Source organism: Pagrus major, chromosome 8, assembly GCF_040436345.1.
Source record: "Pagrus major chromosome 8, Pma_NU_1.0".
NCBI classification, from domain to species: Eukaryota; Metazoa; Chordata; class Actinopteri; order Spariformes; family Sparidae; genus Pagrus; species Pagrus major.
The window spans coordinates 3,333,329-3,361,051 of NC_133222.1; the positions used below are offsets into that span (position 1 = coordinate 3,333,329).

At 42.7% G+C, this 27,723-nt stretch overlaps 1 protein-coding gene across 2 annotated transcripts; it reads left to right on the forward strand.

Annotated features, from left to right (window-relative positions):
* On the forward strand, positions 1 to 27,488 carry LOC141001500 (zinc finger protein 536-like). Of its 2 annotated transcripts, XM_073472592.1 has the most exons (5): positions 1 to 87; positions 10,226 to 12,023; positions 17,761 to 18,678; positions 19,130 to 19,170; positions 27,119 to 27,157. In XM_073472592.1, exons 2-4 carry the CDS (start codon positions 10,436 to 10,438, stop codon positions 19,150 to 19,152), a joined length of 2,529 nt encoding a protein of 842 aa, XP_073328693.1. In that variant the 5' UTR covers positions 1 to 87; positions 10,226 to 10,435; the 3' UTR covers positions 19,153 to 19,170; positions 27,119 to 27,157. The 2 variants fall into 2 exon arrangements, with proteins under 2 accessions (XP_073328693.1, XP_073328692.1); XM_073472591.1 differs by lacking the exon at positions 19,130 to 19,170 and having other exon boundaries at positions 27,119 to 27,488.
* The last annotated feature ends 235 nt before the right edge of the window (positions 27,489 to 27,723 follow it).

Genomic DNA, 27,723 nt, shown 5'->3' on the forward strand with positions numbered 1-27,723 from the left:
GTCAGCAGTCAGTCAGTCATCCAGTTCAACATCACTCTCCTGCTCAACTCCAGCTGTCAACCCCGGCGTCCTCCGCGGATCGGCCAGGTAAGAGAGATCGCCGCTCGCTCCTGAAGGTGTTTTTTTTTTTACTCAAGTCATTTGTGAGAAGTTTAAGTTTTGTGACGAGCCGGATTGTGACAGACGTGTTCGCCCACAGCTGAAGCCACTGTTGGCTTCTGTTTGTCGGCGTGAAAAGGAAAGTAAAGGCGAGGGGCTGAGAGGTGAGGGATCCAAGACGTCTCCGTAAAAAAAGAAATAAGTATGTTTCTTTTTTAGGAGGTGTGTGTTTAATGGGTGTTTATCTGAGCATATATGATCCATATGTTTTTCCAATACGACCGTCTATCACATGTTATATGAAGCCATAATGTTTGTCTTTAATTTCATATACATATATATAAATATATATTTTTTTTAAAAACCCAAAAAACAAAAAAAACATTAAGTTCCGGATACACCAGACTCCGTGCAAAATTTGGGCTATTTAAGAAGTTGTTTGTTTGTGGCTGAGAATAATGATGCAAGGTGTGTATGTGCATAACAATGTGCAGGTTATTAAAACACAATAACACTTCACACAGAGAGATGTGTTTTAAAGTTGCACCGTTAACAGCTGCAACAGCGTCTGAATGGGCCACGTTTTAGATATTGTAACCTTTTTTTTTTTTTTTACCGTCACCTGTACAGAGTGGCACAGCTACTTTCAAAGCCACCCTCAGCCTCTGCCCCCCACCCTCCGCCCCCTTCCTCCTGTTTCCAAATGCTCTCCTTTGAAGCGATGATGCCCCATCTGTCATATGTGAGCAAAGAGAGACCATGCTCTGCTCTTCTCAATTACTGAATTCTCCTCATGCCAGCTCCGGTGGGACAGGAGGAGGAGCAGGTGGGTGGCAGTCAGTGCGATCAATCAACATGAAATATTCAGCTTTGAATATACACATCATTTACTGCCGCTGCTGCCGCTGCTGCTGCTGTCCTTGTTAGAAAACACCCCCATCCCAAAAAAAAAAAAAAAGAGTTGGGAGTGTTTGTCTGAGGTGTTTTATTTTTTCTGACTGGGTCCATGTGTGTTGCTGCGACACACTTCCTGAAAAATTAGGGGGCCTGTCTGTGTCTGTTCAGGTGACACCGTCTTGTAAAACTATACCCCTTTTATGGAGGCTGGAGGAGTGTTTGAAATGATCACCACAACTGGGAGGAAATTAGAGAAAGGGAGGGACGGTGCTTGGATGAAACTGTATTAAATGTAGCGCCACGGCCGTTTTCTCATTATGCTGCAGTAAATTCATACAGCTTACATGACAAAGCCCCGCTTGGCAACTTTCTCCCCCCTGATAGAGGCACTTGTTTGAACACCAGGCACATGATTTGAATATCTGTAATCCACGCTGAAATCAACAGGCCAGATGAACTTTTTGGCACCCTCTCACCCACCACATTGAGAAGGATTTTCTCCCTCTAACCCCCCCTTCCTAAAAAAAAAAAAAAAAATGAAATGCCTCAGCTTACCTAGATTTCAGCTGAAAATCACTTAAAGGAAAACAAAAACAACAACAAAAAGAGGCAGAAGTTATTTGTCTTTCCCCTCCAACTTTGAAATCTCATCAGACGAAAAAAATCCGAACCTTCTCCAATCATTCAAACTCTTCAGGAAACTTTTAATCTCCATAGTTTCCGCCTTGTGATAATAATATCTCTGTGATGTTGCCTCGTGAAATTTGCCCGAGTACCATGGCCCTAAGTATTTGAGCTATGAGGCAATACAGTGAAAAGCATAGCCCCCTCGTATGAGAACACAACAGTGAATAATTAATAACCTTGCTCCCAATTCCAGGAAAACAATAGCATATTGTAGGAACTCTGCGCTAATTTAACTAGAGGAAAAAAAAAAAAAGAAAAAAAAACAGTCGACAACTTCGACAAAATCTGGAATGCACCGCCATTGTTTTAAAGCACGTCTGCATGAGTTCTGGTCTAGTTTCTGCAGCCACCCTCCCGTGCACAGCCGTGCAGCGCTGCATGTGTGTATACTGTAGCGGTGCATGCTGCATGATATTGTAGTGTAATGTTGTTTGCCTTTGAGATTAATCAGAAGCCATTAAATACCCCTCTCCCTCACCTGCTGGCAGTGTGCGAGGTGGAAGTGCACATGCAGGAAGCTATTTTCCACAGGCCTCCTCTCTTGGCTGTCAGCTCCCATTAAGGGGGAAGGTGTCATATCTGTAACACAGCTGAGTGCAGATGGCAGAGTGGAGGGGATGGCTCACCGATTTAAACAATGATTAATGAACAGAGATGGAAAACAAATTACATTGGACTATTGGAGGCAGGGAATTGTTTTTATGAAAATGTTAATTGTGTCTGCCAGGCTGATACCAGGAGTGGGGGAAGGGTGGAGTGAGGGCAAGGCAGCGAGGCAACCATGGGGCTACTGATAGGACGTCTACTACTCCCCTGGCTCAGATTATTGGCGTGTCTCAGCATGCGATGTTTAGTGCCGTACCTTGGCTTTAAGACCTCTAATGTGCCATAACTCTCAAGGTTTGGCTTTTTATGATGAACCCCATGAAGAATTGTCGCCCACCACTGCACCAATTAGCGTTATCTCTAATAATAAGTGGTTGTAAGTGACGAGAGAAGGCGCCCTGTTCTAGTTGTAATTATTGCAGGCGGGTGCAGCTGCACTACTTAGGGAGATGATGATAATTATTTTTCTTTTTTTTTTCATTGCGGGTTGATTATTTAAGAGCATCATACACTCATCAGAGTAATCAGGAGAGAGTGATTAGTGAAAATCCACGAGGCTAACAGCTGCCACATTAAACACTTGCCTCTGTTGCCAACACACGGAGTCAGACGAGCCCTTCCACAGGACAGAGACGAACGCAAGCACTTCACCTTCAACTCCAGGACCACATGTGTTTGTTAGAGAGTCAAGGCTCAGGGCGCACAGAGAATTAGAGTAAACACAAGCGCCTCCATGAAAAGGCGTGTTGTTGTGCACCAAGGTCAGTCTTCAATGCTTAGATTCACACACAGCTCTGAAGGGGAGGCAAAGTTTGATATGGCATTTTTTTTTTTTTTTTTGGTGGGAAAGTGTGGGAAAAAGAGACAGTCGCTGCAGTGACCTTGCGCTGCGCCTCCAGAACTGTCGACTATAACGCAGAAGCAAGTAAAATGTTGAGTGCTCTCTGCGAACGGGGTGATCTAACACCCAGTCTGACACATAATCCACAAAAACAGCCTCAATTGGAGCGTGTGTGCCACGGCCATGTCCGGCGTTCACGCTGCGCCGCTCGCCACCGTGGAAGGCCCGCTAAACTAAGGGCTAATTCTCTTAGCCCAGATGTTGCCTGAGCACAGTCCTGGGATCCCACTGGGTTGATGAGCTCAATCAGTGAAATGATGAAAAGATGATTTTGTCCCTGTAATTACAGTGTGTAAACTACTTAGCTAGGATTGCAAAGGAAGTCATTTTCTAATTACGCTGGTACCCCGTTGTCTAATGGTGGATGTTTTGTTGTTTTAGAGAGCGCAGGAGAGAGAGGAAGACTGTGTGTGTGTGTGTGTGTGTGTGTGAGAGAGAGAGAGAGAGGAACTTCATGAGGGGTCTGTGCTCTGCTGCTGCGGCGGAAAAAAGACCATCACAAGGGCAAGATGGCTGCCAAATGAGAGTTCATTGAATTATCAGCCCAGTTAATGTGCCTTGGATTATGCTCTTTGTTTGTCAGTTTTTTCCTGTAGATGCCATAGCTTAATGAGATACTGTAAGTGGCATTACCAGACTCCTGCTGTGATTTTGTGATGACTCGTTTAATGACTTTTGTTTTTAGTGCCTCCGAGTGCTTTAGCTGCCGAAAGGAGACACAGTTTTTTCCCTCAGTTTTTTTTTCTTTTTTTAAAGCAGTTTTTGCTTTGCAGACAAACTCGATGGCGAAGACGAAATCACCCTGTCTCTTTAAACGATATAGTGACGAGCGTCCCCTGCTGTCCCCCGCGCCGGAGGAAAGTTGTACTTCTCAAGAAAAGCAAAACATGTCAGTATGTTGCGGACTGAAGAAGCTCCGTTCTTTTGAAGGTCTGTGTGAGTTCTGTTGGAGCTGGCCGCCGTCCTGCAGGGCCCAACCATCTGATGCAGCCTACACCATGTGGATATGCTTCTCTCGTGCAAGGCATCCCCTACGCACCCCACACTGTTAACACACCCCATCGTACGCCAAAGCTTTGTTTGTGTCCAGAAAGAACAGGTGGTCTGTGCAAACAAGAGCAACTGTTTACACATTAGTGATTTAAAATACATTCTATATGCACATGCCTGCGTCTGTGTGTGCGTGTCAAAGTGGGTGTCTCTGCATGAGCACGATGAGATTGAGTTGAGGAGACGGTGTTTATATTTCCTCGCGATTTTTTTGAAAGCATCAGAGGAAGCTCGCGAATGCCAAGTTTTAACTATGACACGCACACGCTGTAGTGATGTGATAACGATCCTGCAATGTTTCCTCCAGAACATTTAGTCATTTTCACATCTCTGCCCTCTGCATTAATGTGATTTTTGAACATTTTGACAGAGGGGGAATTTGAGATTTTCCAGAAAACTCCCTACAGGTACAAACACAGCTGGTCACCACAGAGCAAACCTGCTGTTTACAGTCTGACTTGCAGCTCTGATACCCTGTAGCTTTCAATACGTTGCCAGAGGAACTTTACCCCCCCCTCCTCCCTCTGTTGCATTCAATGCCACTAATCTGCAATACTGAACGAGACAAACAAAATGAATCGAATGCCTCCTCTCACTGAAAGTGTGGAATAGCTGACTGCACATCGCGGCTGCGCCACATGCACGCCAGATTTATTTTTGCAGGGCACGAGCCAGATTTCTGATAGTTGTTAAAGGAGTGGCATAGATTTACTGCATCCACAACAAATGTGTATGTATTCCTTTATGAGTTCTTTAGCTATTACTCACAAGGAGCTAGTTTGTCAGTGCTGTGTGTGCTCTTTCTGTGCTCTGCACTCCCCGCAGTAATGAATGGTGCTGGTTAGACTATTCTGTCTCCGTCAGGCTTTTGGGGGGCCTACAGAGGAGCTCCTATAGGGTTTCATTAATCTGGCTGTCAGAAAGTATATGGGTGCTATCTTTTGTACAGGTCATGGTGGGCAGCTGTGTTACCACTGCCCTCTTCCTTCCACTGCCTCTTCATCTCCTGACAGGGCAGTCCGCAGGACGGTCGGCTGGCTGATTGGGTGGGTGGGTGCGTGGGTGATGTGAGACACAGGGGGCACAGTGCGTGGCACGGGGCTTTTTACTGTTTGCACATAAGCCCGCTCTGTAATAATGAATGAAACTGTTGTTATCCGCAAACTGGGACGTAATGGAATTCCAGGAATTTTCAAAGTCATGATCTCACGTTATGTTATTTTGATGTAGGCAGAGCCACATTTCAAAGAACGTGGGACATCAGCTGTATCATCACAAGGTACCAGAATGTATCATTAAACATGTGTTTCATGACAATATCATCATAAATCACGAGCTGTATGAGTGAAGAACATTTTTATTAGTGCGTCAGCCGGAAAACTATTCCCAGCCTGCACAAAGAGAGAAATCAGGATGAAAAACACAAAGTTAAATAATCCAACTTTCAATCTTTTCCGGGCTTTTAAAAGGATAAATTCACCCAAAAACTGAAAAATGCAGTCATCATCTACTCACCTCCATGCTGATGGAAAGTCAGGTGAAGTTTCGTAGTCCGTGAAACATTTCTGGAGCTTCACAACCAAACAGTGTTTCGGCATTCTCCTAAATACCTGATGTAGATGGGGACTTGTTTTAAAATGTTGAAAAAACAACTGAAAGAAAACTTAAACTGGCTCCATGCAGGTCGTCCGGTGTAATCCAAGTCTCGCGCTGAGATCCAAACTTGATTTAAAAAAAACAAACTAATTTATGCTTTTAGCTTAGCAGCTACAGTGAAGATCCTGGCATAAAAAAGGGTGTGAATAAAGTCTTTTCAAATCAGTTTGGGGTTTTCGGGACTTCTGGAGACTTGATTTACGCCAAATAAGCTGTATGGAGCTATTACATTTTCCATAAGTAAAGTCTCTCATCTACTTTAGCTGTTTAGGAGAAAGCTGCAACCCTGTTTTGCTGTCAAGCTCCAGAAATGTTTTGTGGACTACGAAACTTCACCTGATTTTCAATCGGCGTGGGGCTGAGAAGATAATGACTAGGTTTCCACTTTTGGGTAAACAAATTTAGTGTATGTAGAGTATTTCAGGACTTTGTTGACCCATTCTGAGGAAGATTGATACTCTTAAATCTAAAACTGTTATAATTGATTAGTTGTGATGAGCAATTAATTGGTCTGAGTAATTTATTCAGAAAAAAAGAGTCCACATTTTTTAACTCCAGCTTCTTAAATGTGAATATTTGTGGTTTCTTTGCTTTGGGTTTCGGACAAAACAAGACTTCATCAATCAATTGAGAACGAGAACAATGAAAATGATTGTTAGTTGCAGCCCTGCTTAATATGTAAAATACAAAAGGAAAAGATTATATTTGTTAAATATTATGTTATAGAATAGTATCATCTTATCATCACCATCTTTTCCGCCTCTCCTGGCTTATAGATAATCATTATTTTGGGTGACAGTAGATGGGTTACTGTGACTGTTGGTTGCAGGCTTATTTGGATGTTTGTGCGGTGCATTCATAGCTTTCAGCTCAACCATCCACATAAATTATGAATGCTTTGTAACCGCTGTTAAAAAGAAATATGAAATATGCACTTCTGATCTATAAATTTCAGCCATGCGTTTCATTCCACTGTCACCTCTTTATGGATTTACAATATTGTCCATCCATCCTATCTGTCAATATGCTGCAACTACAGAAACCTGAAAAGATTACACTTCCACCCTCATGTAGATTAGATACTAAAATACAGAATCCTTAGGCTGACTGCGGTAAAAATAAATGTAACGATGTCTGATATCTTCAGATCTGAAATCATCCAGAATGCACAGCTCCCATGGCTGGTTTAATTGTGTATGTGTCACATTTTTCCCCCCTTTTTATTGCCTTGTGCTAAATCACACCTGCTCCTTGTTCGTCTACGCGCGGGCCACACCTAAGAGGCGAAACTGTGACACGATGCTTAATAACAATCAAGCTCTCTCTCAATCTGCACCAAAAGAGCCTAATCCACTCTGACAGAGAAAACACCTGATGGCCCTGCATCCTGCTCCCATCTCCACCGATTCCATCATAACCTGTGCAACAGACACACACACACACACACACACACACACACACACACACACACACACACACACACACACACACACACACACACACACGTGAAAAGCGTTGACGGCTTTATGCCTCCTCGGTATGCTTAGTTAATCAGAGGAATACCACTTTAGCGAATATGAAGTGGATCTAGTGTATGCTAATACCATTCGCTCACTTTCTCCCTGTCAGATATGATTAGGTCAGGTCCGTATCCTTACATTGATCTGAGCTCAGAGCAGACACACTGCTCACGCTGCTTTATCTGTGTGGGTTTGTCTGCAACATTTTCACGACTGACTGAGGACCGCTATGGACTATAGGCAGCAGCGGGAGGCTCAGACTCCTTTGTCCGACATTTTATTAAGAAGGCCTTCGGCTGGAGCTCAGTGTCACGGCATTTCGTGAAACCGTCACGAAAATCTGATCAACAGGATGTCGATCAGGTTTCGTGGTGTTCTCGGACGCAAATTTTGTATATGTTTCGTGACTCTCAGGACGACTTATCTTGCATCACGTGTCCTCGGCTGAACAAACGCTACATTTAGGAAACCGCGTTGGAGTCAAAGGGGAGGTGGTCAGGATGGATGGAGTGTGTATAACATACAGCAGTCCTGTGGTCAGGTTTCGGCAACAAAAGGCGTTGTGGTTGTAGCTGCTGTAAGCATAGTTGTGATTTTATCTAACTTCCTGCCCACTTTGCAGTCAGCAGTCCCCTCCCCCCTCTCTACGTCACCACACCTACACAACTCCTTCCTCTTTTTTTTTTTTTTCTTTTTGAGGCAGCTCTTGAGTGGATCCTGCTCTCTACACGTTCACAAGCAGACAGGACCACCTCTTTATGTGGTTCTCCGTGCTGATTGGATAAAGCTGGCAGGGATACCAGAAAATGTCTTTACTCTTTTACTGTGTAGGAGAGACATGGGTTACTGACGAAACACTCTATAACAGTGATTACTGTTCGAGCTATTTAACAGTCATTTGATAAGAAAATTAACCTGCCAGACGCTTTAAGATCATTTCAGTTTGTGAAACAGTCACAAAATGTAAATCTACAGGACTGACTTTGGTAGTCGTGAGGGGAAGATTGTCTTTTTGGTTGTATGTGAAGAAAAATCAGGTTGTGAAATACTGACGAAATTAAACTCAATGATTTGTGTACATGGACAGGTCATTTCATGAACATGATGTTGGGTTTTTAGTTTAGTTTAGTTTGATTTAGTTTATTTGCACTTTTGTGTTTAGAAAACAAGAAAAGTTAGACAAAAAAAACGTCAATTAGAGTAAAATACACGTGCAGGCGAGGTAGAAAACCATTAAAAACCGAGAAATAAAAAATGCAAAATAAAACATAAAAGTTAGATGAATAGTTTCATGATTTTGAAGAAGGTTATCTGGCATTTACTCTTTTTGCAGGCGGTTATGTTTCGTGTGGGTTGCTCTCTTATTACCAGTCTCACTCATGCTTTCAGGTAGCTAGATGTGACAGGGAGTTAAGAAAGAGCACACATGCATTACTTCATAAAAGGAAATGCACACACACACACACACACACACACACAGTTATACAATAGTTATTTGATAAGATGCTGCAGACGCAAAGGGCATTTGAAGTTGATCAATCATTATTGATTGGGTGCAGACTTCAGACTGGATACACTGTACAGTGTTACACATGCGAGGCTGCAGCACGGTGATGACAATAATAGAGGCAAATACAATAATAGTTCAAGTGACCGTAATCCTTGAAAGGCGGGTGAGAGAAGGAGGGAACATCCTCTGTTGTCTGCTCCCTGTTCTGGCATGAATGCTAAAGAATTAAGAAATATGAAGTGGATCTGCTGACATAATCATATAATTTACTCACTTTTTCCCTGTCAGATATGATTAGGTAAGTGCCATATGGTTACATTGATTTGTGATGTAGCGCTCGGAACAGGCTCGCACTTGCCTCTGCTGCCAGCTCTTTATCTGTGTGTTGTTGTGTACATCATTTTCATGACTGACTGAGGTTGCAGTCCAGGATGATGTAAGCCTGTGTTAATTCAGTGTGGACAGTGCAGGCTTTGTTCTGTGCCCTTTGGTGCTGCACTGGAGCTGCGCAGGGCTCGCTTATGTGACCTCTACCATTGTAGCACGATGTGAATTTGAAGCTTTGTTTTGCTGCTACGGTAGAATCAAACAAAAAGCTGGGCATGAGAGAAGTGAGGCATATTTCAAGCTTTCCATTTTGATATTCTGTCTTTAACTTGAGTTTGCATTTTTGCATCATCAAGTTGTTTATTTTCCTTAGCACTCCTGTGACATAATTATCCGGGTAAAGTTTTATTCAAATATGCAATAAGACCTGCAGAAAAACTCTTAACTCTTTTACTTTAATCTTTTTTTTTTTCCTTCTTCTTCTTTCTGAAGCGGTTCAAGATTTGTGAAATGCAGAAGAAGGCCAAGTTGAAGCAGACAGTCTTTGATGTCTGTGCTGCTTTAGTATTGTGTGTCAGTACAAAATGAGATCAAGACAAAGATTCTCACCTTAGCCTTTTACTAAAGATGAGATATTTGTTGAGGAAGCCTTTGTGGTTTCGACTTAATCAGCATTTTCATAGTCTCCAACAATAATCTAAAACCACAAGCATACTTTACACAGGATGAGGAGAGTCAGAACCTACTTTGCTCTATTTCCTGACCTATTTGTGGTGCATCACTGGCATTATACAGCAGTTGCAAAAGTACAGATTTAATTCAGTGACATCTCATAACCCCACTGACATTTAACTTACGTATTGTTGGACTTTTCACGCTGGTAATGAATGTATTCAGGTTTAGGGTTAGGGTTAATGTCTTTGTCTTGGCAGAATTTGAATGCATTTAATGTTTCTTTTGTTTTCTCTTTAGGTCTGTGCTACAACAGAGAGACACTTCATCTGAACAGCATGAATCCACATCCTGTTTCATCTGAATAAGTGCAAACAGTCAGCATACAGCTAACTGATAACCTTCTGACTGTCCCACATAGACACCCCTGACCACCATACTGTAACACCAGCCAGTCCCTGAAAAAAGGACAGCTTCATTACCCCGTCCACCGATCCAATTAGGAGCCAGATGGCGCTTCTGGCCAATCAAATCATGGATGCGAGGATCCTCAGCAGTATGAACGGGAGAGCAGAGCTTTCCCAGTTCTTGAGAGTCACCAATCAGAGCATCGTCTCCCAGGTAAACTCCACCCAGGATGATAGCCGCAAGAACAGGAAGTATCCGTGCCCGCTGTGTGGAAAGCGCTTCCGCTTCAACAGCATACTGTCCCTTCACATGCGCACGCACACCGGCGAGAAGCCCTTCAAGTGCCCGTACTGTGACCACAGGGCGGCGCAGAAGGGCAACCTGAAGATACACCTCCGCACTCACAAGCAAGGCATTCTGGGTAAAGGCCGTGGGCGCATTAGGGAGGAGAACAGGTTGCTTCATGAGCTTGAGGAAAGGGCGATATTGAGGGACAGGCAGACGCGAGGTGGTCACGTTCAAACATCTAATATAAACCAACTTCAGAAGCCCCTTCTGTCACAGACTGTCCCGACTCCACCCTCATTCTTAACCAACTGTGGCGCTCCAGAGAGCCAGCCGCATACATCCACATCTCCGAAGGCGACTGCCATCCCTGATGAGCCCATCCAGCCCCAACCCAACAGCTTCCGCTGCTCATTCTGTAAGGGAAAGTTCAGGAAGCGGCAGGAGCTCGAGCGCCACATCAGGATCCTTCATAAACCCTACAAATGCACCTTGTGCGAGTTTGCCGCCTCACAAGAGGAGGAGCTCATCGGCCACGTCGAGACGACGCATATAACTGCTGATTCAGGCTCAGGACAGAAGCCTGCGATGGGGGCTGGTGACAAGAGGAAGCCCGTTGGTGAATTCCCCTGCGAGGTGTGCGGCCAGACCTTCAGCCAGGCCTGGTTCCTGAAAGGTCACATGAGGAAACACAAGGACTCCTTTGAGCACTGCTGTCAGATCTGTGGCCGTCGATTCAAAGAACCCTGGTTTCTCAAGAACCACATGAAGGTCCACCTCAATAAGCTGGCAGCTAAGCCTACCAATAATCTCCCCGCTGAGCATAACACCTCCATGAGTAACCTGACACAAGAGCATCAGAGCAACCTCTACTCGCAGTACATCTCCCGCATTCACAACCGCTTCCTCGCGGCCGAGAGAGCCGAGCATCAAGATTATAACCAGATACTTGCCACGGCAGGTGTTGACATGAAGGTTAGGGAGATGTTAGGGAGGATGATTTCCTCAGGTCCAGGCCCGCTGACAGATGCAGAAAGCTCTTCTTTGCTGGGTTTGAATCATCTTCACCCTCCTATGAGCTCCACTAGCATGGAATACCTGCAGAAAGTCATCTCCAACAGAGATACACTCAACAGCAGCAACAGCAGCTACCCCGGCTGGCAAATCATGACTCCAGGGCTGCCTGTCGAGCAGCAAATGTTCAGCCCTAAAGACCAGCAGCAGTGCTCCTCCTACCTATCTGAGAGATGTCTCCCTGTAGACGATGGGAAAGTGTGTCTCGGTGATCCAGACACCAAAGCCATCAGCAGGCCCGGTAGCCCAGTCAGCATGAGTAATCATGGGCCAACAGAGATCGTCACAGAGATGGGGAACTCCCGACCACAATCTTCCTCTCCAGCTGCAGGTAATTCAGTCAAGGAAAGATGAGATAATTTATTTCTGAAGGTAGTTCAGTTTACTCGGCACAAGTCAGTCTAGCTGTAAAATGTCTTCTGTGAATGACATGGATCCAGTGTTTATAGAGCTTGACCACGAACTGAAAGTCAGAATATTTTGGCCTCTACTGCTTCAATTTTGACAATTCAACGCTGAATAAACAATCAGAGGAAAATAAGGTCCTCAGATCTTGACATTTCACCTTTTATGTCTGCTTTAATGTTAACTGTCAAGTAGAGAAGCAGACAGGAGGATAGAGATGCTGACGCGACTACCGTAAAGCTGCAACGATAATTGATTAGTTGACAGCTATTAAATTAATCGCCAACTATTTTGATAATACCAAAAAAAAAAAGTCCCTTTAAATTCTCAGATTCCAGCTTCTTAAAACTGAATGTCATCTGGTTTCTTTGCTCTGGTTTATGACAGTAAACTGAATATGTTTGTGTCATAGATGAAACAAGACATTTGAGGAAACACTGATCGACATTTTTCACCATTTTCTTACATTTTTATAGACCAAACAACGAATTGACTAATCAAGAAAATAATAAGCAGATTAATCGACAGTGAAAATAGTCATTAGTTGACTCAGACTACTGTGCTTTTCTTTAAAAAGCCTCTTGCGAGCCCCCCAACATTATGAAAGTATCACACTGAATCAAGAGCCCCTTTAATATTTTGCCTTTGCAGGATTACATGTTTATAGTCTGAGAAGTGATATGAGGTGTGGCTAAGGTTGACAGACCTACACACGTTCAGGCTGTGCAATAATAGGCTTAGAGTACCACAACAAAGGATCCAATGTGTGCGTCTCATAATCTTTTCCTATATGTTGCCCTTTTTTAAAAAAAAAATATAATAGCTATGTGACAACTGTGGCCTGTGTCTTCCTCTGGCGTTGTGTAGGTGGACATGAAGTGCAGGGTCAGCCACACAACCACAGATATTACTGTTCATGCACGAGGACTTTGTCTTCCTTTTAAAGATAATGGCATCATGTTGAATTGTAGGGATAATTAGTACCCTCTATTTTTTATCCGTCACATCCCCACCCCTTGCCTACGGGGGCACAAGATGTTAATGCATGCCATCTGGTGTTTTTAATGATTTGATATATACCACCCAGTGATTTTTATGATTTGATCTACCACCTGGTATTTTTTATTGATAGTCTTCTGTTCCACCTGGTGATTTGGATGATTCGGCTCTCTGGGTAAATGCCTTTCTTGTCATGGCATCCTGCTAACATGTTATCATGAGCCTAAATTACTGCTATAACAGTGTTGGTAAGAGACGAGGAAATAATCCAAACTTTTGTTCTGTTTCTTCGTTTGGCTTATACGACCGTGGTTATTCTCTCCGGTTGGAGTACTGCTGTTATGTACATCTAAGTCCGACGCGCTCATGTGGGATTTGATCCAGCATCCTCTTAAATGTTGGCCGCATAGCAGAGATAACTGGATCAGGTCTAATCTCATTAGATGTTTTGTTTCCACATTGTGCACACATACTGGTATCTGCATATTTACATGTAAATTCTGGCAGTTTACGGCCAAATCCCTCTCTGGTTGCTCTTTAAGAAACATATTCAAGCTCTATTGTTTTTTACTTTCCCTCTTCTCCCCTATCACCAAGACCATACGGTGTCACTTCCAGAAACATTTATGATCGCTGGCTAGCTGAGGATTTGAGTGCACACAGTTCTGGGATGGCACATTCAGTATCAGACTCTAATTTCAGTCAATATTAAGCATGGAAACTAATTCATTGTAAAGGTCAGGCGTCATTGCTTTAGTCAATGATGGATCCGGCAGGCTCTCTCTCCCCCTCTCCTCCTCTCCTCTCTGTTCTTAGTCTTGTGTAATGGTAGACTCACTCTGGGGGCTTAGCACCGCATTGTTTAGCTCTGACAATATATCCCAGAGACCTCTGCAGCTGCTCCCTGCGCTCACAATGACAGATTAATTAACACAATCACACGCTGCTGGCCCTGGCTCAACACACAGGTCTGCTGCGGGACAGATAGGTAAATCCTACACATATGGAGAACACGCACCACTTGATGAGGGTTTAATAACAGGGATAAGTTTTTTCGGAGGTGGGGGGTTGTAACTGATCAAGTCTGTCTGTCTCGATGGTCGGACGTGGAGGCAGGAGAGAGGGAGAGAGAGCGAGTGTTTTCTAATTCAGGAGAGCGGAGATGCTGAGGAAGAATTACCACTGCCAGATGTTCAGCTTGAGGAACATTGATTAGTCCAGAATTACTGGCTGCATTATTCATAGTCAGCCTATGGTGGTCATGAAGTTATTGATGTTCTCAATATGGATAGCAAATATAGTACAGTCATGGCTGTCAGAGTGAGAGACGGCTCCTTTTACCCGATGCGTCCAGATACAGTGCTGGATTTAGATTTTTAACTACAAACAGCCAGCATCTTCAATTAGAAACCGTGCTTTGATTTCAATAGAAGAGCCGCGTGTGAGGAATTACTTCTCTCAATATCTCATCAGGGCAGATTTGAAAATGCACTTTGACTTTAATTATAATCTGAGATTAAGAAAGCTGACGACTCTTCTTTAAAATGATAAACTAATGAAGGGTGCACGCTTCAGGCCTCTGACCTACATTGGACCAGTTAGATCGCAGCTCAGAATAAAAAGCATGCCGAACAAACATAAAATGCTCTGACAGTTATTAATTAGTCCCATTCAAAACTCTTAACCTCAAGGTCAATGAGCAGACGCCATGTAATGATGTTGTCCCCACATGTGTTTTTCTGCCTTTTGCACGTCTCTTACAGTAAGCTAAGAGAGCCTGAAAACGATAAGCGTCTGTAAAACTGTGAATGGAAACATGAGCAGAGGTTTACCCAGAATCACAGATAAAGCAGGCTGCTGTACAGACTATCACTTTTCATTCGCCTGTTCCGGTTACATCAGCCTATTCTTCGTGATTGCTGACAGTAAAAGCATCTTTTTAACTAAACAGGTCCTTATCTAACTCGCTCCTGTGTCGGGCTTAAACAAATTCAGCTCTTATTCAGAGATCAGAGCCCGTCTGACTGGTTTGTCTACACTGATTACCTGTTGGCTTTTCCGTCTCCCTCTCACTTCTGTCTTTTAATCCTCTTTTTAATTATTATTGCAGATATGAGGCTCAAATTAAGCTCAAAATGCTTGTTTTCCTAGCATGCAGATAAAAAGATTTACCCAGGGAGTTCTGAACACCTGCCTTGAAATATTGTTCCACCGTCTCCTGAATGCCATTTGGCTTAATTGACTTGGAAACGTCCCAAATGCGTCATTGACTATGTGGTCTAATTAATATTAATAATATATGCTATTATAAACATCAAAGAACATCTGGTGCCCCTGTTTTTCTCACCAGTCTTGTGTGTGACTCTCTCTCTCTCTCTCTCTCTCTCTCACTCTGTTTCATCTTAAACCAAACCAGCCACCATGTATCTCTGCTTTGCATTTCAGGTGCTTGATTGCTTATATAGAAAAGAGCCAAAGCCCCCTACAGTATACAGAGTTTGATATCTACAATATAACTGCCAGATGCCTATGTAAGCATAGTATGTGAGGCTGTGATTGCATTGACGGTGATGTATGGTTGTAAATCTTAAAGCCTATTTCCATATGAAATGAATCACTTGTCCAAGCCCAGCTGCATGCCTTTTTCCATAGACACGGCTCACTTGAGGCATTTATTTATTTATTTACCTTTTCCCCCTCCGCCTCGCACATCCAGTAAGGGCGGATAACTCGTACGCATCACTTCATTAGATGCTCTGTGTTAGGTGAGAGAGGCTGGGGTTTGTAATGATGCAGTAATTGGAGTTTTGGTTGATAAATCTAAGCTCTAAAATTACTCCCCTCACATAATGTGAGCCTCGGCAGTGTAAGTAAATCTTAAACTGATTAAGTTAGCATGAACCAGGCAATCACAAAGATGGCACCCGTCCAAAAGAAGAGAAAAACAGGCAGAGTCTTCGAGTCTTTTGTGTTGTTTTACCGCTTCTCGTGTAGGCTGGCAAATGGGTTTAGGAAGGGTCCACGCTGAGAGATGAGGTCAGATATATGTGTTTTCTGCATTTGGAGCTGGCCGGTAATGTCATCGTAATTTAAGCCACAGAATAATTGAGATATATAGCGTGTCTGAAAGACTTCCATTAAGCTGTTTAGATTTTTTTTTTTTTTTTTTGTCTGTTACTGGAGACAAGGGTGTGGCACTGTTGAAGTGTCTTTCCCGCTCTTGCACGCCCACGCACGTCCCTCCCCCCCCCCCCACCAACACTTTGTTGATTTACATTAAATCAAACATACTGTACACACTCTGCCCACAAACACATATATACGGTACTAAACACAGGTGGCTGTCTTCGGATCAAGGACGCCGTTTTTGCCTTTTCAGCAGTGAGTTTTCAATTTCATTAGGTTCAGCTCTGTTTGATTAATATACAGGTGCTATTTTACGGTTTAGTACGTTTGAAATAGTAAAAAACAAGTCGTTCTTTTACTGCCATTCAGCTCGCAAAGGCGTTTTTTCTATTAAAGTAGGAAACAAAGTAAAGTAACAAGTACAGATCATTAGATTTAGATTTACCTCGGAGAATTACCTCAGGGTCAGATCTCGGGGTGTATGAAATTGATATTTCTCTGGCGGGGATGAATCACTGTTGTAACTCAGATATTAGTCCATTAAAGAAGAACAATAAGGCATCAATATGCATAGAATTAAATTAATGGTGGTGGGTTTATCTCTCTATCCCAGACGCATCCCTAAAAGACACAGTATAATGTATGACCTGACCTTCAAATGCCAGGAGAGTGTTGGGCAATAAACTGCCAATATTTGTGGCTTAATGGCGTCGGATGACTTTTACTGTAATTGGAATGGCAGCGAAACAGCTGGGCTGTTTAAAGACAGTGCAAGGCTGAGGTCTCAGACAATCACTAACTCAAAATGGTCACAGGGAGAGTGTGTTTAACCCTGGAGGGAGTTTCTGTGATGGCGGTAAGGATTAAACTGTAGGTAAACAGAGGGAAGAAGGCATTTAAATTACCTTTAATTAAAAGTTATGGTGAGTGGGATCAAATCTCGTTTCCAGATGGATATTTTTCACCGGCTAAAAGGAGAAAAATTACCCTTTGTCATTCTCCACAATAATACACTTTGTACTTTTTGAATTATGGTTCCAGCGGACCATTTTTCAAGTATGAAGCAAAAATAAACTCAGCTACAGTGCACGGTGCGGTTAATCAGAACTGCTCACATGTTGGACTTCGTTATTTCTGACTGGGAAACCCACTTACTGGTTTTGATGGAATGAGGTTCTTGTCTGCGACATCTGCCTCGTTCTAGTTGCTTTAAATTTCACTGTTTATTATTTCTGGAAGAATCTTGTTTGGTGTTAACATCTTTGGGTGTATTTATTGCACATGGTGGTGGCGTCCATACTGTAAAATGATGGATCACTGGAGCTGAAAGCTGATTACAAGCTTGATTTACTGCAGGGCAGCGCTTAAATCATTCAACTCAGCCTGGTGTGGGATTGCAACATTTTTCATGTTTAGACAACGCTTGTTGGTACATACTTCTCTCAGGAAAAAAAAAATGCTCAGCATGCCTCATATACACATAGTTTCCTAATTTGATCTGGATTGTATTATGTTTTTGCTGTTATTGTCTGTGTTAGGTGAGAAAGTCTACAGGTGTCCACTCTCCAGTGACTACACCGCAGCACAGACGGCCTCCCTCGGCTTCCATCTGGATCGCTACCACTTCCCCCACTGGCAAAACAGCAGGGATCTTTCTTCTCCACTGCAGCCCACCAGCAGCAGCAGCTCCAGCCCCAACCCCAAGCTCAGACCTCGATCCAGGGAAGACTGGAGCCCAGCTGCAGGTCACTACCTCGGCCTGGAGAGCCACGGCGAAAACGCCCTGCTCATCAACAAGCAGCCCGACCTCACTGACAAAGACGCAGGTGTAGACGGCTCCTTATCTGCTCAAACCAGGAAGTCCCAGTATGAGCCTTTGGATTTGTCTGTCAGGCCGGAGTCTGTCATGTCTCATTCAGCCGTGTCTCCTGCTGCACTGGTGCAGATGTCTGGCGTTTTTAGTAATGGACTCTCCTCCTCCATTACCCGCCGGCTACAAAGTTACTCTAATGCTGCAGCTGAACTCAGTGTGAAACCCGCATATCAGTGTGACCTTTTGGTGCAGGGAACAAAAGAAGAGATGAACACACAGAATGCAGGCTCCACAGGGCACGACGGCGAAGGTGAATTTGAGAAATCTGAGCATGGGAGGGAGGAGGAAAACGACGATGCTGCCAAGTGGAAGATGCCGCAAAATAACGTCCTGAAGCCGGAGGAGCTGGGACAGGCTGATTTTGAGACGAAGCAAGACAAGCCGGGACCTTGGGGCAGAGCTGTGGCTGAATCTCCCATCTCCTCTCTGGAGAACTTGACTCCAGGACAGGCCGAGCAGCTCCAGCACCAGGGCGGCCTGCTCTCCTTCCTCAGATCCCAGGGGAACCTGAGCAGCACACCTGGCAGCGCGCACAAAGACAGTCTGAACGGCGGGGGGGACATGGAGAAGGATGTTGCATCAGGTGAGCATCAGCTTATATATCATATATGCTACATGCAGCTGTCACTGTAATCAGGACGTATGCAGGGTTGCCTTCACATTTGAAAGTATCTAGTGCCACCTAGTGGACAAAATTGTCCTTTTTTTTCTCATCTTGTTATCTCCTTTTAGATGCTTTGTACCAGCCCATGTGAATGTGATAGATCACTGCAGATGGCAGTATTACAATCATACAATTGGTTAACTAAAGTCTAAATATAACTGGCTGACTGGCACTCTGTACGCTGTGGAACAATACGTGACGATGTCACCCACAAGGATGCTGCTGTAGAAATCCCAAAAAAAGTTTTTTCTGTCAGTATCTCAGCCCTCATCACCTGACAGCGGAAGTGTGAAGAGCGAGAGTGAGTGTGTGAATAAATCATGCCAATTACAAACAACACACTTCTCTTATAGCACTTTTCTCTCGCCAGATCTTGTCTCTGATCTCAAATAAGGACTAAAGAAGACACAGGTGCGTGGCACTGATTACCCCTACACTTATAAGGATGATATAATCTCCTCGTGTGATAGGTTACAAATCGCCCAAGCCAATGGAGCCCACTGATGGAGAGGCTTAAGCTCTTGTGCTGGTGTGATATGCTTGCTGAGTGCAGATTTAATAATGCTGTCTCTCAGGAGAGGGAATCCAACAGCTGGGGTCTTTGATATGCATGTATTATGAGTGCAACATGATACACCTTCCCTCTGATCCCCCTCTTATTCAGAAACTCAATATGTTCATGTGAAAGACAGGAAAGTGCCTGTCAACTCCATTAGGGATTAACATCTGTTCCCTTTCTTTATGATTCCAACAGCAAGATGTAGTTTTCTATTTGATAGTACAGATGGTGATTATAATACGCCGAAAAGCAGCGCTCCTCTTCAGCTCCTGTCTCAGCCTTCACACTGTACATGTTTCTCTCTGGCTTTAACTGCGTGTAATCAGTGGTGAAATGTAACTAAGTACATTTACCGGAGTACTGTACTTATGTTACAATTTGACGTACTTGAAATTTAGTCTTGAGTCTTTTCTTTTCATACCCCGTTTTACTTCTGCTCCGTTACATTTCAGAGGGAGATGTTTTTACTCCACTGCAATTGTGAGTGCTTTAGTTTTGTTTTGTGCAAACAAGAAACATGAAGAGGTTTTATAAATTAAACTACCCAACAGTACAAGTACAGCTGAAACGATTAGAGGATTGATAGAAGATTAATTGGCAACTCTTTTGTTAATCTTTAGCAATCAAGTCCTTTTTTTTAAAGCAAAAATGTCAATTATTTCATAAAATGTGAAGATTTTCAGCTTTTCCTTTTAATTATTTCAATAATTTAAATGTATTCTTTATCATTTTGAGACTGTTCACTTTGGACTCTGGGTAATAGTGACGGCATTTTAAGAAGTTTTACAAACCAAACAATCACCGGATGAATCCATGATGAAAATAATCATCAATATAAGCAGTCCTAAAAAACATAGCTCCACCTCGACTGACTGCGACAGTAAAATCCTGCTGTTACAATAATGCACAAGTCTTCCAATCTAATCAATGATACAATATATGATATTATAACAGTTTTCTGCATATTGAGCTCTTTCACTTTTAACTGGAGACAGTACAGATAAAAACATACATGTTGCCTCTGAAACGTAACAAAAAAAAGTCACATTTAGGTGTTTATTTTAGTTCAGATATCTGTTCTGGTAATATATGCAGATTAGTACATATTTAATTAAGTAGACTCATTTACATATTTAAACATATTATATCATAAATCTTGTAAACAAAAAATAATTCCTGTAACGTAAGTTATCAACTGTCGATGTTTTGTTCTCGTTATTCAACCACAGCGCCTCCCCTTATAACTTTAGGTACATTTCACTTCCTGTACATACTTTTACTTCAAATACATTTTGATTACATGACTTTGACTCATAACAGAGTACTTTTACTGTGTTATTAGTACTTTCACTAAAGTAAACAACACTACATGCTGTGTATAACACAAGAGAGATAGAGATTTGGAGCAGCCTGCAGTTTTTAGAGTCATAATTTAAATTCCTTTAAAAATTTAACAACATTTAAAACATCAATAAACCTCTTTTTACCTTAAATTCAGTATAATACTGTAACTGTCGCTTGTTTTTTGCTGCAATCTGATCAATGTAGCGTTCGCTGCTGCTGCTGCTGGGAGTTATTTCAAGCATCCCTCGTCTTTTGTTCGCTGCAGATTGATCCTCCATATTTTTTTTTTTTCTGCCTCTCTCTCTCCCAGAGGAAGTCGATGTCAAAGACACAATAAACACCTGTCAGTCAAACTGGACACTGAGACGGGTACCTGACATTGAGAGTCCATCGAGCGTCCTCTAAAACTGAACTAAGCAGGTGGCCCGGCAGCCTGTCCTGTCTGCAGTGCTGACCAGGTGGCTTTGTCATGGGGCTGTCTCCTGTTGCCCCCATCCTCTCCATACTGTATGGCACGTCGAGTGGCATGGTGACATATTGCCGGGCAGTTTGGACATGGAGTGATGTGTTTGTGATGACAGTTCAGGTCGGCTCCAATGTGCCAGCAGTGGTAATTGGCCAGATGGTGACCTCTGGTTGAACCTGTCTGCATGCTCATTAGTCTCACTGAGCCCTCCCTTGTGTTTTAAACAGAAACTCTCCTCGCTGCACTGCTCAGACTGAACCACTAGATGGCAACATTTACCACTCTAACAGTCGAGTTGCTGTGAAGCTTCTAAATATTTCTCTGGCAGGTATTATGGCATGCTTTCCTATTTTACAGGCACAATTAGGACAACTATTTTTTTTTTTGAGTGTGGCGCCATGAATGCCTTGGGGTTTAGACTCATCATCCAACTTAAAACCAGTTAACCAGTTTACTAAAACCAGCTGCCTCTTCTGTGACATCAGATCAGGCCTCTCAGACGCCTGAGAACAAGTGAATATGAGAAGATCGATAAAGAAAGGATTAAGAATGAAAGAGCAACAGAGGACGGAGGGAAATAAAAGGCCCTGATTTGAAAGGTTGAAAGGGGTGAGTCATTATCTCATTGTCTGACCTCTGCATACCCTCCGCGGAGAGGGTGACAGAGAGCGAGAGAAAAAGGAGAGAGAAAAGGAGCGAGAAAGATCACCATAGATGGAGATAGATGGAGCGACAGGGAGGTGAAAGAGGAGCGGTAGTGCGGCTGTCTCCATGAGCAGATGTCGTTTGAGGGCAGCAAGAGGGCAGCGCGGCCTGCCTTTGTGCCGCGCTTCTCCCCATAGAGATAATGAAGGGTGGAGCACTGGGAAGGATGTGCAGTCATCACTCACTGTCTGTGTGCCATCAGAGCTCAGCCCTGTGTCATCCGTCACCATTCAGCTCCTCTGGCCCCCGTCGGCCCCGCCACTGTCATCATGGTCATTATCTCAGCCTGCGACACACAACACACTCTCACCGCACACACACACACACACATGCACACACAGCGGAAAACATGCGTTGCGGGTGCAAACATATATATGTGTACAACGTTATGCAAATATGCACCCAGGAAAGGGTTTGAAATCTTTTGATGCTAGTGCCTTTACAATATGTGAGTGTGAATACCAATATGAACATAAAACTTACCTTGATACCTTTCTTTGAGGAAGAAATAAACTTCTAAATCTGTTTCCTGTCAAGCAAAAGAAGCCAAAATTAGCTAAAAGATTATATAATTTTGTCAATAAATGTTCAGAAAATACAGAAAGAAGAAATCAAACCTGACCAAAAAAATGCTAACTCTGCTACGGACCCATTTTTGTCACTACTATAATAAACTGAGACCAGTTACAGTATAAAATTGTACTTATCTGTAAAAAATAATTTGACATTTTGCAGAAATAGCCTACATTTCTTTTTATTTTCCAGCTTAGAGTTAAATATATGTAATATATGTTAAAGATACCTGATCATATCTGTCCTTTAACCCCTGAAGCTAGGCTAAAGCCAGGTAAAGGTTAGCTTAGCTAGCATAGAGAGAGGAAACAGGGAGACAGCTAGCCTGGCACTGTCTGAAAGTAAAACACATCCAAGCACTTCTAAAACTCTCAAGTAAACACAATATATCTCTTTTATTAAAGTTGTACATAAACCTGAGAGTAAAAGACGACACATTGTGGGTTAACAGAGAGTCGGCTAACGTACTCGACTCTTTTCCGGCAGGTGAAGTGATAACGCTAAAAGTCTTGAGTGGGCGAGAAACACAAGCGGTCGAACATCATACAGCTTTTTAACAAACTTGCATGTTAGCTTAACATTTTTGACCCAGAGAGGTGAATAATATAATTATTGCCCAGTGTAGACCAAATCAATGTGACCACGTGCTAACAACAGATAGCTTGTGGTTGACCTGCGTTGAGGAAATATTTCTGTTGTCATTTTCAGCCACAACTGTAACGTTAAAAGATATATAGTTAAACATGATGTTGATGAAAAAACTGCTAGTTGGGGGTAAATTCAGTGACCCAACACGTACATTAAGTCTCCAAGTGTTGCTATTAATGACATATTAAAGCATCAAACACGCATTTTAGATGAATGACATGTATACACTTTGAAATAACACATTTTAGGAGACAAAATTAAATTGCATGTAAGCTAGTGCGTGACCCACGGAGAACATGGTGATTGGTTTCAGACTGACTTCCTGGTTCACCTTTGACCGAGCATGCTTGCTGTAGTTGTGAGCGCACACAGTTTCCCATGCAGTGAGTGATGAATAAATAAATGTATTACCAAATAAAGTGGTTAAGCTAATCTTGCTAAACTGTTAGCTTCTTTACAACCCGATCATCTGACTGCCTGTGATTCCCGCCATGTCTGACATTGCTGTTGCGATGTTGTCGTGTTCCCAGATCTCAGCGATCACTCTGGTGCGCACAGATGAAAATGATGGCCATAATTACATAAGACCCGACTTGTAATAAACCCGAATTGTCCTTTAACACAGTCCAATGTCAGTATTACACGGAGTCAAAGTCAGTAATCACTCATTCTGCTTTTCCTTCTTCACTCTTTCTCTCAACACCACACAATCCCACCCCTCTCATTTCCTGTCCAGTCTATTTGTGCATCCGTGTATGTGTACACGCATACAAGTGCGTGCATGTGTGTGTGTATGTCTGTGGTGTGTGTATTTACGTGAGCATGTGTGTGTGTGTGTGTGTGTGTGGCATGTCTGAAGCTGTGGCTGGAGCAGCCTATGAATGGAGGATCATGTGGTGAAGAGATGGATGGCTCGGAGCCCACTGCTGTCTCCTCTAATTGTAAAATATTAGTTACATTAGACTCTGGCTTGTGATTAATGGAACTTATTTGGAGGTTGCCCTCTCTTGGACCTCCCCTCTCCTCTGATGGGAGGGAAGAAAAGAAACAGCAGACCCGGGGAGACGAGGAGGGAGAGGCGATAGAGGCAGAGAGGGGAAGACAAGCAGGGCAACACGCGACTGATGTAGACGCCGACCTTTTGGCTTATTATTAACTGACTTTATGAAAGTGTAATGGGCTACAGGATTGTTCGCAACCTCTGAGTGCATTTACAAGATTTTTTAACACGATTGAGGGAAATCTGCCCAGTCTCTCTCAAGTCACAATGGATGTGTAAGATCTGGAAAGTGGGATGATGGTTTTATAGTTCCCAAGCAACTTTTACGTGCGTCAAAGTTTTAATAGTTTAAAATCGGAGATGTGTATTTTTTTTTTTTTGGGCTGTCCGACCCCTATTTCCTGTTTTTCCACTTCCATTGATTGAGGCTTGGAGAAGTTGAAGTGAGGAAGTGAGACAGGTGGAGTTTAACACGCACCACAAACTGCTCCGTACCTGGATTTTGACAAAGCTTTTCTTTTACTATTGTTCCTCTCAGACAGCTCCCCCTCCCTCCCTCAATAAGGCTATTCCCTCTCTCTCTCTCCCTCCCTCCCTCTCTCACACACACACACGCACACACATGCACACACACACGCACACACAATACCCTCTGTGCCATCCTGATGATATTCAGATGTGTCAGGCCTCATCCTCTCCCTGACTAGTGTGTGAATGTCGATGTGTGTCCTTTACGGCCATCAGGTTATTATACACCAACAGATGGAGCATTACCTTTTATTGCTCACACCTTCTGTGAGTTTTCCCACTTTCCCCCCAAAAAAACACCTTTTTTATGTAGATGTGAAAGCGAGTGTTCAGCTGCCTACAGCTGTCTCGGCTCTGATGAGGAGCAAATAGAGAGGAAGAGGCGAGGGCGGGGTGAAAAGGCTGAGGCAGCCCTCAGTTTTTGGGAAGTGATGTCAAATGACATCAGCACATAATGGTTTACTGTAACCATGAATCACAGAAAAACACATTGAAGTGTTAGACAGGGGGGGAAGAGACAGTCATTATATGAGGTAACATCTCAAAAATAGCACAGCAGTGAACAAGGACACATGGCTGTCGAGGCAGACAGGTAAATGAGTCAACTAGCGCACTTTTTGTTTTGATCTTAGCAACACCTTCAGGCTTTGGTGTCATACTGATTTTTATTGAGGTCAGATAAACTTCTGGAAGCCATTAACGGTACGCCGTGTTGTTTGTATCTTAAAGGTACACCGTGTGCTGTGTCATGTAGGTTCACAGTATTTGCAGTGGAGTTATGTAGCGGGCGCTAAAGAGGGGGACAGACAGGAAGTTTTGGCATGCCTTGCCTCCCAGCTGCAGACGTCTGTCATTCCTCAACTCAACACTTGTGTGTGTGTTTATTTGTGTGTGTGTCTGTGTGTGTCTGTGCGCGGCTGTGTTCGTGTCATAGGCAGGAAATGTGTTACAATGAATTAGAACTTGCTGGCCTTTTTATAAAAACCTGTTAGCTCAGAGTGTTTTGGTAAAGTTGGACTGTTAGAAAGTGCAAATTGTTATTATGAGGCCACATCAATGTCACAGTTTATGGTGGTATTTTATTTTTTTTTTACACTTTTCTACAAAACCACAGCGACTTAAGCACATCGTAACGAAGAGGAAACATGTTTCAACCTTACTGAAACATCAGTGTTCTCCTCAATCTTTTCTTCATGAGCAGAAACCTGTATGTTGTGAAACATTCAGTTAGGATTAGAGGTTTGAGTGCAGTTAAACAGTATAAACAGTCAATCATCCGATAGGTGTGACAGCGTGCTGCCATGCTGGAAAAAGAAAAACAGATCAGTATCCTGAAACATTTCAGGTTATAACATGATGACTTATATTGTTATAAAATACAATGTTTCATGATGTAACGTTATCTTAAGTTATCTTACCTAAGCTTCATCACGATACGATATTTGCCGATACCACAAAGTCTGCCACGATATGATTTCGATTCGATTCGATTCGATACAGGAGCCTGCGATCGATATGAGATGACATCATCTGCCCATTTAACACGATCAGTTACATTTATCTCAACTCACAAAAAGCAACTACAATTTTATTACTGAACTCTTCAGTGGAAACATTATTTTATCAAAGGTTCCAGATATTTAAATGATAAACAATCTATTAATAAAAAGAAAGCACTGTTTAGAAAGGAGTTGTGCATGGATGGAAACGGTGACACAGATGTGGGAATTTCAAAATAAAGGCGTATCTTAACGATGGCGCCGATATGAATCGATGTTTTCACTTTGCATCGATGCTTTTGGATCGTTGATCATTGAATATATATATCTATCCAGATCAATGCATCGTTACACCGCTAGTTATAACGTGAACTGTTTCATGTTATGACCTGATGACAATATAACATGATTCATATTTATATACTGTAACATGAAACTTTCATGTTATAACTTGTATTCTTATAATATATAATGTTTCATGATGTAACATGAAACATTTCACATTGTAGCAAGAATTCTTTCTTGCTATAACAATATACAGTTTTTCTTGTTGTAACAGAAACTGTTTCACGTTATAAAGATATTTTTACAAAGCAAAATACATGCATATCATTGCATAACAAGGAACTTCTCTTGTTATCACAGTATACTATTTATCTTGTTATAACATTGAATGTTTCACCACTTCACCAACATGATGCTGATGTAACATATGATGTGAAAATATCTTGTTATAGTGGGAAAAGTTTAATGTTATAACAACAAGTGATCAAGTTATAATGTCAAAGGTTTAACATTATGATAAATAAGATATTGTAATAACAAGAAAAGTTTCCTGTTATAACCTGATACTGAACTATTTGTCTTTTTCTGTTATGGCATCAACATGCTTCTGTACACCAGAGTTGATCATTGATTTACTTTTGAAGGAAATACATTTAGTATTCACCAGGTGCTCATTGCAGACACACAGCGGTGAAACTACTACTCTCGGTATTAAATCTGTTTCCTCTGTCTGCACTCTTTTTCTTCACCAGCTCGGAAGCCATTCCAGTGCAGGTACTGCCCCTATAGCGCCTCCCAGAAGGGCAACCTGAAGACCCACGTCCTCTGTGTCCATCGCAAGCCCTTCGACAACAGCCTCTACCCCGACCGCCGCCTCCGACGCTCGCACACGCCCCAGAGGCCCTCCAGATTGCCTCAGAGCATCGCTGGGGACAGTCGCGCGTCAGGAAGAGACCAGATTGGCATGACATCACTCTGTGGGACTTGACGTTGTCATGGCAACAGCAGACACAGACAGTTATGATTATTGTTTTAGCTTCACCTCGAATGGGGGGTTAGGATGATTGAGATTGTTGAGGCAAAAAAAAAAAGAAAAAGAAGTTAACAACCAACCTTGATGTACATTCCAGTGTTTACTTGAAGAGCCACAGTACGTATTTATCTGTAGCAAAGAAGCTGCCTATAATAATAATAAAGTCCATTGTGATGTGAAAGTGTAGCGAGGCTATTTAGTGCCGTTCATTTTGTCAAAAGTGTCCAAACGATTCACTTGTGTTTACACGCATCTATCAGTTCAACACTTGTCTGATAGGGAGAATGTACCGTGCCTGCCCAAAGCACTTGTTCTTTCATCCAG